This window comes from Triturus cristatus, chromosome 12, assembly GCF_964204655.1.
Source record: "Triturus cristatus chromosome 12, aTriCri1.1, whole genome shotgun sequence".
NCBI classification, from domain to species: domain Eukaryota; kingdom Metazoa; phylum Chordata; class Amphibia; order Caudata; family Salamandridae; genus Triturus; species Triturus cristatus.
Genome location: NC_140595.1, coordinates 739905702 through 739920368, shown reverse-complemented (window position 1 = coordinate 739920368; position 14667 = coordinate 739905702). Strand labels below are relative to the sequence as shown.

Below are 14667 nucleotides of genomic sequence, written 5' to 3'. Positions count from 1 at the left end.
AACTGGCAGCGCTTTTAGGTGAGGAGCCAGTGGAGCTACAACCCACTTAGAAAAAGAAAAACCCCTCTAAGGACTGTTTTTGTGCAGCAAGTGTACCTTACTGCACAAAAAGAAGCCTGCTTACAATGCAGGCACCCATGCACCATGAGGCATTGGGGCTATGCTGCACTGAGTGTGCCGTTGGAATGAGAGCGCAGGAATGTGCCTCATATTGATACACATGGCACATTCCTGCCCTCTCCATTCGACAAAGCAGAGCAAGTTGTCTTGCTGCATTATGTCGCGCTGCGTCAAATGATAAATCTGGACCAATGTGACTTGCCCTGAGCTTTCTGCAGAATATTGCAGTGAATTCATTCTCCACTATATATTGGCGTGTGTGGCCCTAGATGTTCATCAAAAGTAGCTCATATGAAACACTCACCAGATTTGCTCTTAGTTGGGGCTTTTTGTGACTTTCCTTTAGAACCTATAGGTAAAAAGAAAACAGAGATGGTTACTCTGTACATATCATTCTGCCGAGTTTTTGATAATTTCCCTCGCTGTCAAAAAATCTATTTTCTTCCTCCAATTCTACACACTCTTGTGTGCTGCAGTAGGGATCCCCAATCGTCCCTTGGTTTTATGAGCTATGGTGGTGTTCTGAAAACTGACTGTAACATATATTAATAGATGAACCCTTTAAAACAAGATGCCTACATCCATTCAGTAGGATCAACCAAAAATCTATTATGTAGTGTTCTTATCTGAGATGGAAGTAAATTCTCTGGAATCTAAACTATCCTGAATTATTAGAAGCTCATGATCAAAAGACGTTACCCTTTTCTTTTGTTGTCATAGCTAGGTCTTATGCAGTTTTTTTCCATGTGAAATTAAATTCTTCCGAATTCCAGGTGATACAGCAAGGGACTGAAAGCATACTTCTTTAGATAATATTTGAGCAAGTGTTTCCATCTGGATATTTAGTTGAATGCAATGAGAGTGTTGAGACAGATAATTCCCCTGCATGGTAGTGGATGTGACCCCTGCCCTGAGTGCCCCAACTGCAGTCATATCTGAATCCTTAGTAACAATTTCTGGTCATGAGTGAGGTTGGATCATGCGTGTCAACCATGATCTAGGCTTGTCTTTGGATTGTGATCTGGTTAGACTGGAAGGGGCACAACATATGCTATCCCAGGGCTTGCTTTAGCTCTGGTGGTGCCCAGTGCGACAATCTTTTTTGGCACCCCCCCATGACCTTCTCATTTTCCCTCACTACCAACTGGCAAAGTGGCCCTCATCTCTCCATCACATACATTTCATTTGCTTTGAAGCGCTGGTAAAGGATGGCTTTACTAATCCACTCAGCTATCGGCATGAAATACTGACCTATACTTTGCAGCACACCGTCTGTACTATTTTATGGTGAGTTAAAATTCTCCGTAGACAAAACTGTGATCTCTCTCTCTCTAGCCGGAACATAAGTCATGAGTTCTCGATATTTTTATTGCTGCCGAGTGAGTTCCGCTTGTGCAGCTGCACATGTTGCTCCACCTTAAAGATGGCCCTGTTCTACCCTCATAGAGGTGGAGCGATACCATCCTCACCAGGAGGTGAGCAGCACAAGAGTGATGGTGGCAGCATAAGATTTTTATAGAGTCTGATCAAATATTATGGCCAGGGCTTCTGAACACTGTCAGGGTAGGGCCCGTGAATTCATTTTGCAGTTCTGCTATGCTAACTTACAAATACACAAATGAACATTAAACGCACTCAGCGCTGAAGACTACATGGATTTTAAAAGTTGCATGGAAGGTTTTTCTCTTTTGTGTTTATTTTTCATAAAGTCGTTAGAATGGGATTTCTTCTGTGGTGCAGCGTCGCATACTGTATTTAACTTGTATTGTAATGTTGCAAATAATCAAGGCTGTTGTTACCTGCAGTTGCGACTGTTTGTTCATTGAAATGGTTTATTGATTACCAGGGCAATGTCATCTACTGTGTATGTAGGGTGAAGGAAATAATGACATAATATTAGTTTAGGTAGTCTCTACAATAGCCTATTTTATGCAACACAATTTCTGTAATGTTGATTGGTTTATGTCATGTAACTTTATTGGTTCAGCCCTATGCTGCTACCTCACTTTATGTCAAGAGTTCTTTTCACTCTTCTGAAACTTTAAAAAGTGCCTATTCTAGGATATGTGCCAGACCTTTCTCTTTTTAAATATCTTTTTATTGGTTTTTCATGCATCCCGACACAGGAAAAAACAGGTTAAACCAAATATATAGCCTCACTTCAAACGTAACAACTGTGCACAATCCAATACAGGGAGAGCCTTACATTACATTCACATATTTCCAATCAATTATTGAAAAGTTTATTATGGTATGAGAATTTACTACATAGATTATGCAGCTCAGGCAGGGCTAAGTCGTGATTCAGTAAGGCCTGAGGCTGGTAGGAGAGTGTTGAAGTGTTCCCACTGACATCTCCAACTTTTGAGAGGCAGCCCCTGGCCCTCTAGATGAAGTCATCAGCAACAGCGCTATGGTCCATACCCTTCAGCATCCCTAGACCTGGGGGCATCTCCGCAGAATGCCAGTGTTGCGCTATGTCCCTTTTTGGTACCCAGATTCCATTTCCAAGTAGTAGTTTTTGCTCTGGATGGCCACCCAGCCTAAGAACACCCCCAACAATGCCATTTTTGTGTCCTTGTTGAAAGTCAACCACCACATCCAGTATAGCAAAAACTCTAGACCAGTATCCCTAAATGACCATACATTCCTAGATTACATGTATGAAGGTGCCCCTATCCATCTTGCAGCGCTGGGAAGTGCATCAGGGTTCTGACCAGCGCTCCACATTTTACCCAGTGTGAAGTAAACCCTGTGGAAATTCCTATGGATGAGGTGCAATGGGGCGGGGAATACTAGGATTCTGCTTTCCATTTTTGCCTCGATCCATTTATCTTCCAACATGTCCCCCAAATTATGCTCCCATTTTTCCTTCAAACCCCAGTAGGGGTTGTATATGTTTATTACTAGAACTTTTTAATTCAGTGAAATTAATTTTTTTAGTATGGGTTCCATGGAGATCTTAGATTCTAGAGGGTTGAAGTCTGGAAGGGCTGTAAGCCTGTCCTAATACACAGGTAGTGTGTGCCTAAGTTGGAAATAAAGAAAGAATTGTGATTTTTGGAGCCCAAATTTCTCCTCCGTCAGTTGCGCATAAGACAGCATGTGGTTAGAGGACAAGACGTGCCCAACTTTAGAGATCCCACTTCTGTCCCAGGCTGAGAATCCATGTAGCCTTGTTTCCTTTGTTGGTATTCCATCCCATTCCCTTCCCACTGGGAGCAAGTTGCCAGCACTCCAAGGGGACAGCCGTCACAGTGCCAGACCTTTCTTGACATTTAAACTGATCAGTCCCTAAGCCAGTTTGCTATTTAATTCCGTACTGAGACTATTTTTGCTTGCCGGACCTTTTGCTCGCTTTTTAGAGAAACAAATTCTTTCAAATGTTCATGATCATTTTGGTTAACAGGGTTGTTAATTTTTTGGATGCTAATTTTGTCTGGATCAAAGGGCATGGAATGGAGGCTTCGTCATATAGCATGTGTGCGAGCTTTGGGATGTGAATTGCATAGAATGCTGTTGCTTGATCTTGTTGCAGTTGCTCAGGCGACAACGGGGAAAAAAGAGCACTGTGTCGGAGCTCCATTTAAGATTTTTCTTACCCACTATGCCTTTCACTGCACTCATTCCATGCATAGGTCCATTTTGTTATTGATGTCACCAAGTTTGACCACATTATTACTAGTCTTTGATAATTTCACTCGCTGTCAGTCAGCCTTTCTTCCTCCAGTCCTATATCCTCGCGTCAGCTGCACTAATGATCCCCAATTGTCCCTTGGTTTGATGAGGTATTGTGGGGTTCTGAAAATCTACTGTGACATCAATCACCAGATGAATGGTTTAAAACACAATGCGTATATCCACCAAATAGGGTCGACCAGAATATCTTTCATGTAGACTTTTATCTGCAAGCTAAGTAAATTCTCTGGAGTCCAAGCTATCCTGGATTAGAAAAATATAATAACAGACTTAATCCTTGTACTTTATAGGGATAGATAGGTCTTTTTTTGCTGTTTACTTCCATGTGAAATGAAATTTCTCAGAATTCCTGGTGGTTCAGCAAGGAACTGAAAACATATTTCTTTAGATTATATTTGAGCAAGTTTTTCCATCGGGATATTTTGCTGCATGTATTGACAGACTCTATGTTTGCTTATGGTTATTGAGCCAATATATTTCTGTTTTTGAACTCTCAATATTTGTTTTAGCCGCTTCAGGTTTACTTACAGTGTTCTGTGCTAATGGTATGGTCATCACTTTATATACAGTAGACTACAATGAACTGAAAAAATGACACCAACAAATACCATGCAAACCAACCAAAACAAGGTCAACTAATATATCAACAGAAACAATGAATATTTACCCCCACTTAAAACAGATATACTAAGCCATTCATCACATCTTCAACAAATTGCAATTCAACAAAGCCGAGCTGACCAACATCAAATCAACTGTGGTTACTCTAACTTCCATGGGAGTTACCACTCTCCACAACTAATGGGTTCTGACTTTGGACTACTTTGCTTGTTATCATTAAGACCTCACCCATAAATGGACCATTAAACCTTTGTTTAAATATTTATTTGGGAACTTAAAAGTTGATGTCTGGTTACTTTCTGGTCATCCATTTTCTTCGACTCTTGGATCAGTTAGCAGGATTTTTGCGTATTAGTGCATTTGTGAAACAGTGCAATATCTAGAGCTCTTGACGTTTGAATGGAAAACTTTCAGTTAAAATTCCAAGGGTATACATTGGACAAGTCCTGAAGAATACCTACTGGACGAAAAGCGTTGGCTTCAGCAAAAATCCAAGAAGAAAATGAAAAGTTTTAAATGAAAGAATTAATAAATAATGAATCTCTTTTTATTAAGAAAAATATTGTGGGAATCTGTGCATTTTGCTGTCCATTTACTGCTGTTATTAACTAAGTTGTTCTTAACTAAAACAATTGTTGGGGTGTGGGTGCTGAATTACATTTTCTTTCAAATCTATGAATGCCAGATCAAACAGTTAAAATAAACTACATTGAAATCATGCCACCATATCAGCACAAATGTAATATAGGTTGGATTTGTAGAGCGCTGCTTGTCACCCGTGAAGGTATCCAGGCGCTGAGTAGGTGAGAGTAGGCATGTTGTGATTCTGGGGCTGGGTACAGGCAGTCTCGATAGTACTGCAAGAAGATGTAATAAAAAGCCAGGTCTTCAGCTTCTTGCAGAATTCAAGAAATGAGGAGGAGCCCCTGATGTGTTGGTGGAGGCCGTTACAGGAGTTGACGGCTTGGTAGGAGAATGCGTGACCTCCTGTTCTGATTCTGTGGATGTGGGGAGTGTATGCGAGTGAGAGTGATGCTGACCAAAGTTGCCTGGCAGGCTGGTGGAAGGGAAGCCGGTGATTGAGGTATGTGTGTTTTGTGTTGTGAAGTGACTTGATGCATGTGTGAGAAGTCTGAACTGGCAGCGCTTTTAGGAGAGGAGCCAGTGGAGCTACAACCCACTTAGAAAAAGAAAACCCCCTCTAAGGATTGATTTTGTGCAGCAAGTGTCCCTTACTGCACAAAAAGAAGCCTGCTTACAATGCAGGCACCCATGCACCATGAGGCATTGGCGCTATGCTGCACTGAGTGTGCCGTTGGAATGAGAGCGCAGGAATGTGCATCATATTGATACACATGGCACATTCCTGCCCTCTCCATTCTACGCAGCAGAGCAAGTTGTCTTGCTGCATTGTGTTGCGCTGCGTCAAATGATAAATCTGGACCAATGTGACTTGCCCTGAGCTTTCTGCAGAATATTGCAGTGAATTCATTCTCCACTATATATTGGCGTGTGTGGCCCTAGATGTTCATCAAAAGTAGCTCATATGAAACACTCACCAGATTTGCTCTTAGTTTCGGCTTTTTGTGACTTTCCTTTAGAACCTATAGGTAAAAAGAAAACACAGATGGTTACTCTGTACATATCATTCTGCTGAGTTTTTGATAATTTCCCTCGCTGTCAAAAAATCTATTTTCTTCTTCCAATTCTACACACTCTTGTGTGCTGCAGTAGGGATCCCCAATCGTCCCTTGGTTTTATGAGCTATGGTGGTGTTCTGAAAACTGACTGTAACATATATTAATAGATGAACCCTTTAAAACAAGATGCCTACATCCATTCAGTAGGATCAACCAAAAATCTATCATGTAAAGTTCTTATCTGAGATGGAAGTAATTTCTCTGGAATCTAAACTATCCTGAATTATTAGAAGCTCATGATCAAAAGACGTTCCCCTTTTCTTTTATTGTGATAGCTAGGTCTTATGCAGTTTTCTTCCATGTGAAATTAAATTCTTCCAAATTCCAGGTGATACAGCAAGGGACTGAAAGCATACTTCTTTAGACAATATTTGAGCAAGTGTTTCCATCTGGATATTTTGTTGAATGCAATGAGAGTGTTAGTGGATGTGACCCCTGCCCTGAGTGCCCCAACTGCAGTCATATCTGAATCCTTAGTAACAATTTCTGGGCATGAGTGAGCATGGATCATGCGTGTCAACCATGATCTAGGCTTGTCTTTGGATTGTGATCTGGTTAGACTGGAAGGGGCACAACATATGCTATCCCAGGGCTTGCTTTAGCTCTGGTGGCGCCCAGTGCGACAATCTTTTTTGGCACCCCCCATTACCTCCTCATTTTCCCTCACTACCAACTGGCAAAGTGGCCCTCATCTCTCCATCACATACATTTCATTTGCTTTGAAGCGCTGGTAAAGGATGGCTTTACTAATCCACTCAGCTATCGGCATTAAATACTGACCTATACTTTGCAGCACACCGTCTGTACTATTTTATGGTGAGTTAACATTCTCCTTAGACAAAACTGTGATCTCTCTCTCTCTAGCAGGAACATAAGTCATGAGTTCTCGATATTTTTATTGCTGCCGAGTGAGTTCCCCTAGCGCAGCTGCACATGTTGCTTCACCTTAAAGATGGCCCTGTTCTACCCTCCTAGAGGTGGAGGGACACCATCCTCACCAGGAGCTGGGCAGCACAAGAGTGATGGTGGCAGCATGAGATTTTTATAGAGTCTGATCAAATATTATGGCCAGGGCTTCTGAACACTGTCAGGGTAGGGCCCGTGAATTTATTTTGCAGTTCTGCTATGCTAACTTACAAATACACAAATGAACATTAAACACACTCAGCGCTGAAGACTACATGGATTTTAAAAGTTGCATGGAAGGTTTTTCTCTTTTGTGTTTATTTTTCATAAAGTCGTTAGAATGGGATTTCTTCTGTGGTGCAGCGTTGCGTACTGTATTTAACTTGTATTGTAATGTTGCAAATAATCAAGGCTGTTGTTACCTGCAGTTGAGACTGTTTGTTCATTCAAATGGTTTATTGATTACCAGGGCAATGTCATCTACTGTGTATGTAGGGTGAAGGAAATAATGACATAATATTAGTTTAGGTAGTCTCTACAATAGCCTATTTTATGCAACACAATTTCTGTAATGTTGATTGGTTTATGTCATGTAACTTTATTGGTTCAGCCCTATGCTGCTACCTCACTTTATGTCAAGAGTTCTTTTCACTCTTCTGAAACTTTAAAAAGTGCCTATTCTAGGATATGTGCCAGACCTTTCTCTTTTTAAATATCTTTTTATTGGTTTTTCATGCATCCAGACACAGGAAAAAACCGGTTAAACCAAATATATAGCCTCACTCCAAACGTAACAACTGTGCACAATTCCAATACAGGGAGAGCCTTACATTACATTCACATATTTCCGATCAATTATTGTAAATTTTATTATGGTATGAGAATTTACTACATAGATTATGCAGCTCAGGCAGGGCTAAGTCGTGATTCAGTAAGGCCTGAGGCTGGTAGGAGAGTGTTGAAGTGTTCCCACTGACATCTCCAACTTTTGAGAGGCAGCCCCTGGCCCTCTAGATGAAGTCATCAGCAACAGCGCTATGGTCCATACCCTTCAGCATCCCTAGACCTGGGGGCATCTCCGCAGAATGCCAGTGTTGCGCTATGTCCCTTTTTGGTACCCAGATTCCATTTCCAAGTAGTAGTTTTTGCTCTGGATGGCCACCCAGCCTAAGAACACCCCCAACAATGCCATTTTTGTGTCCTTGTTGAAAGTCAACCACCACATCCAGTATAGCAAAAACTCTAGACCAGTATCCCTAAATGACCATACATTCCTAGATTACATGTATGAAGGTGCCCCTATCCATCTTGCAGCGCTGGGAAGTGCATCAGGGTTCTGACCAGCGCTCCACATTTTACCCAGTGTGAAGTAAACCCTGTGGAAATTCCTATGGATGAGGTGCAATGGGGCGGGGAATACTAGGATTCTGCTTTCCATTTTTGCCTCGATCCATTTATCTTCCAACATGTCCCCCAAATTATGCTCCCATTTTTCCTTCAAACCCCAGTAGGGGTTGTATATGTTTATTACTAGAACTTTTTAATTCAGTGAAATTAATTTTTTTAGTATGGGTTCCATGGAGATCTTAGATTCTAGAGGGTTGAAGTCTGGAAGGGCTGTAAGCCTGTCCTAATACACAGGTAGTGTGTGCCTAAGTTGGAAATAAAGAAAGAATTGTGATTTTTGGAGCCCAAATTTCTCCTCCGTCAGTTGCGCATAAGACAGCATGTGGTTAGAGGACAAGACGTGCCCAACTTTAGAGATCCCACTTCTGTCCCAGGCTGAGAATCCATGTAGCCTTGTTTCCTTTGTTGGTATTCCATCCCATTCCCTTCCCACTGGGAGCAAGTTGCCAGCACTCCAAGGGGACAGCCGTCACAGTGCCAGACCTTTCTTGACATTTAAACTGATCAGTCCCTAAGCCAGTTTGCTATTTAATTCCGTACTGAGACTATTTTTGCTTGCCGGACCTTTTGCTCGCTTTTTAGAGAAACAAATTCTTTCAAATGTTCATGATCATTTTGGTTAACAGGGTTGTTAATTTTTTGGATGCTAATTTTGTCTGGATCAAAGGGCATGGAATGGAGGCTTCGTCATATAGCATGTGTGCGAGCTTTGGGATGTGAATTGCATAGAATGCTGTTGCTTGATCTTGTTGCAGTTGCTCAGGCGACAACGGGGAAAAAAGAGCACTGTGTCGGAGCTCCATTTAAGATTTTTCTTACCCACTATGCCTTTCACTGCACTCATTCCATGCATAGGTCCATTTTGTTATTGATGTCACCAAGTTTGACCACATTATTACTAGTCTTTGATAATTTCACTCGCTGTCAGTCAGCCTTTCTTCCTCCAGTCCTATATCCTCGCGTCAGCTGCACTAATGATCCCCAATTGTCCCTTGGTTTGATGAGGTATTGTGGGGTTCTGAAAATCTACTGTGACATCAATCACCAGATGAATGGTTTAAAACACAATGCGTATATCCACCAAATAGGGTCGACCAGAATATCTTTCATGTAGACTTTTATCTGCAAGCTAAGTAAATTCTCTGGAGTCCAAGCTATCCTGGATTAGAAAAATATAATAACAGACTTAATCCTTGTACTTTATAGGGATAGATAGGTCTTTTTTTGCTGTTTACTTCCATGTGAAATGAAATTTCTCAGAATTCCTGGTGGTTCAGCAAGGAACTGAAAACATATTTCTTTAGATTATATTTGAGCAAGTTTTTCCATCGGGATATTTTGCTGCATGTATTGACAGACTCTATGTTTGCTTATGGTTATTGAGCCAATATATTTCTGTTTTTGAACTCTCAATATTTGTTTTAGCCGCTTCAGGTTTACTTACAGTGTTCTGTGCTAATGGTATGGTCATCACTTTATATACAGTAGACTACAATGAACTGAAAAAATGACACCAACAAATACCATGCAAACCAACCAAAACAAGGTCAACTAATATATCAACAGAAACAATGAATATTTACCCCCACTTAAAACAGATATACTAAGCCATTCATCACATCTTCAACAAATTGCAATTCAACAAAGCCGAGCTGACCAACATCAAATCAACTGTGGTTACTCTAACTTCCATGGGAGTTACCACTCTCCACAACTAATGGGTTCTGACTTTGGACTACTTTGCTTGTTATCATTAAGACCTCACCCATAAATGGACCATTAAACCTTTGTTTAAATATTTATTTGGGAACTTAAAAGTTGATGTCTGGTTACTTTCTGGTCATCCATTTTCTTCGACTCTTGGATCAGTTAGCAGGATTTTTGCGTATTAGTGCATTTGTGAAACAGTGCAATATCTAGAGCTCTTGACGTTTGAATGGAAAACTTTCAGTTAAAATTCCAAGGGTATACATTGGACAAGTCCTGAAGAATACCTACTGGACGAAAAGCGTTGGCTTCAGCAAAAATCCAAGAAGAAAATGAAAAGTTTTAAATGAAAGAATTAATAAATAATGAATCTCTTTTTATTAAGAAAAATATTGTGGGAATCTGTGCATTTTGCTGTCCATTTACTGCTGTTATTAACTAAGTTGTTCTTAACTAAAACAATTGTTGGGGTGTGGGTGCTGAATTACATTTTCTTTCAAATCTATGAATGCCAGATCAAACAGTTAAAATAAACTACATTGAAATCATGCCACCATATCAGCACAAATGTAATATAGGTTGGATTTGTAGAGCGCTGCTTGTCACCCGTGAAGGTATCCAGGCGCTGAGTAGGTGAGAGTAGGCATGTTGTGATTCTGGGGCTGGGTACAGGCAGTCTCGATAGTACTGCAAGAAGATGTAATAAAAAGCCAGGTCTTCAGCTTCTTGCAGAATTCAAGAAATGAGGAGGAGCCCCTGATGTGTTGGTGGAGGCCGTTACAGGAGTTGACGGCTTGGTAGGAGAATGCGTGACCTCCTGTTCTGATTCTGTGGATGTGGGGAGTGTATGCGAGTGAGAGTGATGCTGACCAAAGTTGCCTGGCAGGCTGGTGGAAGGGAAGCCGGTGATTGAGGTATGTGTGTTTTGTGTTGTGAAGTGACTTGATGCATGTGTGAGAAGTCTGAACTGGCAGCGCTTTTAGGAGAGGAGCCAGTGGAGCTACAACCCACTTAGAAAAAGAAAACCCCCTCTAAGGATTGATTTTGTGCAGCAAGTGTCCCTTACTGCACAAAAAGAAGCCTGCTTACAATGCAGGCACCCATGCACCATGAGGCATTGGCGCTATGCTGCACTGAGTGTGCCGTTGGAATGAGAGCGCAGGAATGTGCATCATATTGATACACATGGCACATTCCTGCCCTCTCCATTCTACGCAGCAGAGCAAGTTGTCTTGCTGCATTGTGTTGCGCTGCGTCAAATGATAAATCTGGACCAATGTGACTTGCCCTGAGCTTTCTGCAGAATATTGCAGTGAATTCATTCTCCACTATATATTGGCGTGTGTGGCCCTAGATGTTCATCAAAAGTAGCTCATATGAAACACTCACCAGATTTGCTCTTAGTTTCGGCTTTTTGTGACTTTCCTTTAGAACCTATAGGTAAAAAGAAAACACAGATGGTTACTCTGTACATATCATTCTGCTGAGTTTTTGATAATTTCCCTCGCTGTCAAAAAATCTATTTTCTTCTTCCAATTCTACACACTCTTGTGTGCTGCAGTAGGGATCCCCAATCGTCCCTTGGTTTTATGAGCTATGGTGGTGTTCTGAAAACTGACTGTAACATATATTAATAGATGAACCCTTTAAAACAAGATGCCTACATCCATTCAGTAGGATCAACCAAAAATCTATCATGTAAAGTTCTTATCTGAGATGGAAGTAATTTCTCTGGAATCTAAACTATCCTGAATTATTAGAAGCTCATGATCAAAAGACGTTCCCCTTTTCTTTTATTGTGATAGCTAGGTCTTATGCAGTTTTCTTCCATGTGAAATTAAATTCTTCCAAATTCCAGGTGATACAGCAAGGGACTGAAAGCATACTTCTTTAGACAATATTTGAGCAAGTGTTTCCATCTGGATATTTTGTTGAATGCAATGAGAGTGTTAGTGGATGTGACCCCTGCCCTGAGTGCCCCAACTGCAGTCATATCTGAATCCTTAGTAACAATTTCTGGGCATGAGTGAGCATGGATCATGCGTGTCAACCATGATCTAGGCTTGTCTTTGGATTGTGATCTGGTTAGACTGGAAGGGGCACAACATATGCTATCCCAGGGCTTGCTTTAGCTCTGGTGGCGCCCAGTGCGACAATCTTTTTTGGCACCCCCCATTACCTCCTCATTTTCCCTCACTACCAACTGGCAAAGTGGCCCTCATCTCTCCATCACATACATTTCATTTGCTTTGAAGCGCTGGTAAAGGATGGCTTTACTAATCCACTCAGCTATCGGCATTAAATACTGACCTATACTTTGCAGCACACCGTCTGTACTATTTTATGGTGAGTTAACATTCTCCTTAGACAAAACTGTGATCTCTCTCTCTCTAGCAGGAACATAAGTCATGAGTTCTCGATATTTTTATTGCTGCCGAGTGAGTTCCCCTAGCGCAGCTGCACATGTTGCTTCACCTTAAAGATGGCCCTGTTCTACCCTCCTAGAGGTGGAGGGACACCATCCTCACCAGGAGCTGGGCAGCACAAGAGTGATGGTGGCAGCATGAGATTTTTATAGAGTCTGATCAAATATTATGGCCAGGGCTTCTGAACACTGTCAGGGTAGGGCCCGTGAATTTATTTTGCAGTTCTGCTATGCTAACTTACAAATACACAAATGAACATTAAACACACTCAGCGCTGAAGACTACATGGATTTTAAAAGTTGCATGGAAGGTTTTTCTCTTTTGTGTTTATTTTTCATAAAGTCGTTAGAATGGGATTTCTTCTGTGGTGCAGCGTTGCGTACTGTATTTAACTTGTATTGTAATGTTGCAAATAATCAAGGCTGTTGTTACCTGCAGTTGAGACTGTTTGTTCATTCAAATGGTTTATTGATTACCAGGGCAATGTCATCTACTGTGTATGTAGGGTGAAGGAAATAATGACATAATATTAGTTTAGGTAGTCTCTACAATAGCCTATTTTATGCAACACAATTTCTGTAATGTTGATTGGTTTATGTCATGTAACTTTATTGGTTCAGCCCTATGCTGCTACCTCACTTTATGTCAAGAGTTCTTTTCACTCTTCTGAAACTTTAAAAAGTGCCTATTCTAGGATATGTGCCAGACCTTTCTCTTTTTAAATATCTTTTTATTGGTTTTTCATGCATCCAGACACAGGAAAAAACCGGTTAAACCAAATATATAGCCTCACTCCAAACGTAACAACTGTGCACAATTCCAATACAGGGAGAGCCTTACATTACATTCACATATTTCCGATCAATTATTGTAAATTTTATTATGGTATGAGAATTTACTACATAGATTATGCAGCTCAGGCAGGGCTAAGTCGTGATTCAGTAAGGCCTGAGGCTGGTAGGAGAGTGTTGAAGTGTTCCCACTGACATCTCCAACTTTTGAGAGGCAGCCCCTGGCCCTGTAGATGAAGTCATCAGCAACAGCGCTATGGTCCATACCCCTCAGCATCCCTAGACCTCGGGGGATCTCCGCAGAATGCCAGTGCTGCGCTATGTCCCTTTTTGGTACCCAGATTCCATTTCCAAGTAGTAGTTTTTGCTCTGGATGGCCACCCAGCCTAAGAACACCCCCAACAATGCCATTTGTGTGTCCTTGTTGAAATTCAACCACGACATCCAGTATAGCAAAAACTCTAGACCAGTATCCCTAAATGACCATATATTCCTAGATTACATGTATGAAGGTGCCCCTATCCATCTTGCAGCGCTGGGAAGTGCGTCAGGGTTCTGACCAGCGCTCCACATTTTACCCAGTGTGAAGTAAACCCTGTGGAAATTCCTATGGATGAGGTGCAATGGGGCGGGGAATACTAGGATTCTGCTTTCCATTTTTGCCTCGATCCATTTATCTTCCAACATGTCCCCCAAATTATGCTCCCATTTTTCCTTCAAACCCCAGTAGGGGTTGTATATGTTTATTACTAGAACTTTTTAATTCAGTGAAATTTCTTTTTTTAGTATGGGTTCCATGGAGATCTTAGATTCTAGAGGGTTGAAGTCTGGAAGGGCTGTAAGCCTGTCCTAATACACAGATAGTGTGTGCCTAAGTTGGAAATAAAGAAAGAATTGTGATTTTTGGAGCCCAAATTTCTCCTCCGTCAGTTGCGCATAAGACAGCATGTCGTTAGAGGACAAGACGTGCCCAACTTTAGAGATTCCACCTCTGTCCCAGGCTGGGAATCCATGTAGCCTTGTTTCCTTTGTTGGTATTCCATCTCATTCCCTTCCTACTGGGAGCAAGTTGCCAGCACTCCAAGGGGACAGCCGTCACAGTGCCAGACCTTTCTTGACATTTAAACTGATCAGTCCCTAAGCCAGTTTGCTATTTAATTCCGTACTGAGACTATTTTTGCTTGCCGGACCTTTTGCTCGCTTTTTAGAGAAACAAATTCTTTCAAATGTTCATGATCATTTTGGTTAACAGGGTTGTTAATTTTTTGGATGCTAATTTTGTCTGGATCA

At 41.3% G+C, this 14667-nt stretch overlaps 1 protein-coding gene across 7 annotated transcripts in view; it reads right to left on the bottom strand.

Annotated features, from left to right (window-relative positions):
• LOC146782640 (uncharacterized) overlaps positions 1-14667 on the bottom strand; it is a 292768-nt gene that overhangs the window by 127314 nt on the left and 150787 nt on the right. For 3 of the 7 annotated variants that reach the window (XM_085638080.1, XM_085638082.1, XM_085638081.1), the window contains 3 exons: positions 11550-11594; positions 6000-6044; positions 425-469 (listed from right to left, as the gene is read on the bottom strand). In XM_085638080.1, the coding sequence (XP_085494206.1) occupies positions 425-469; positions 6000-6044; positions 11550-11594 (135 nt within the window). The remainder of the gene's footprint in view (positions 1-424; positions 470-5999; positions 6045-11549; positions 11595-14667) is intronic. The other 4 variants (XM_085638083.1, XM_085638086.1, XM_085638084.1 and 1 more) reach the window with 3 other exon arrangements.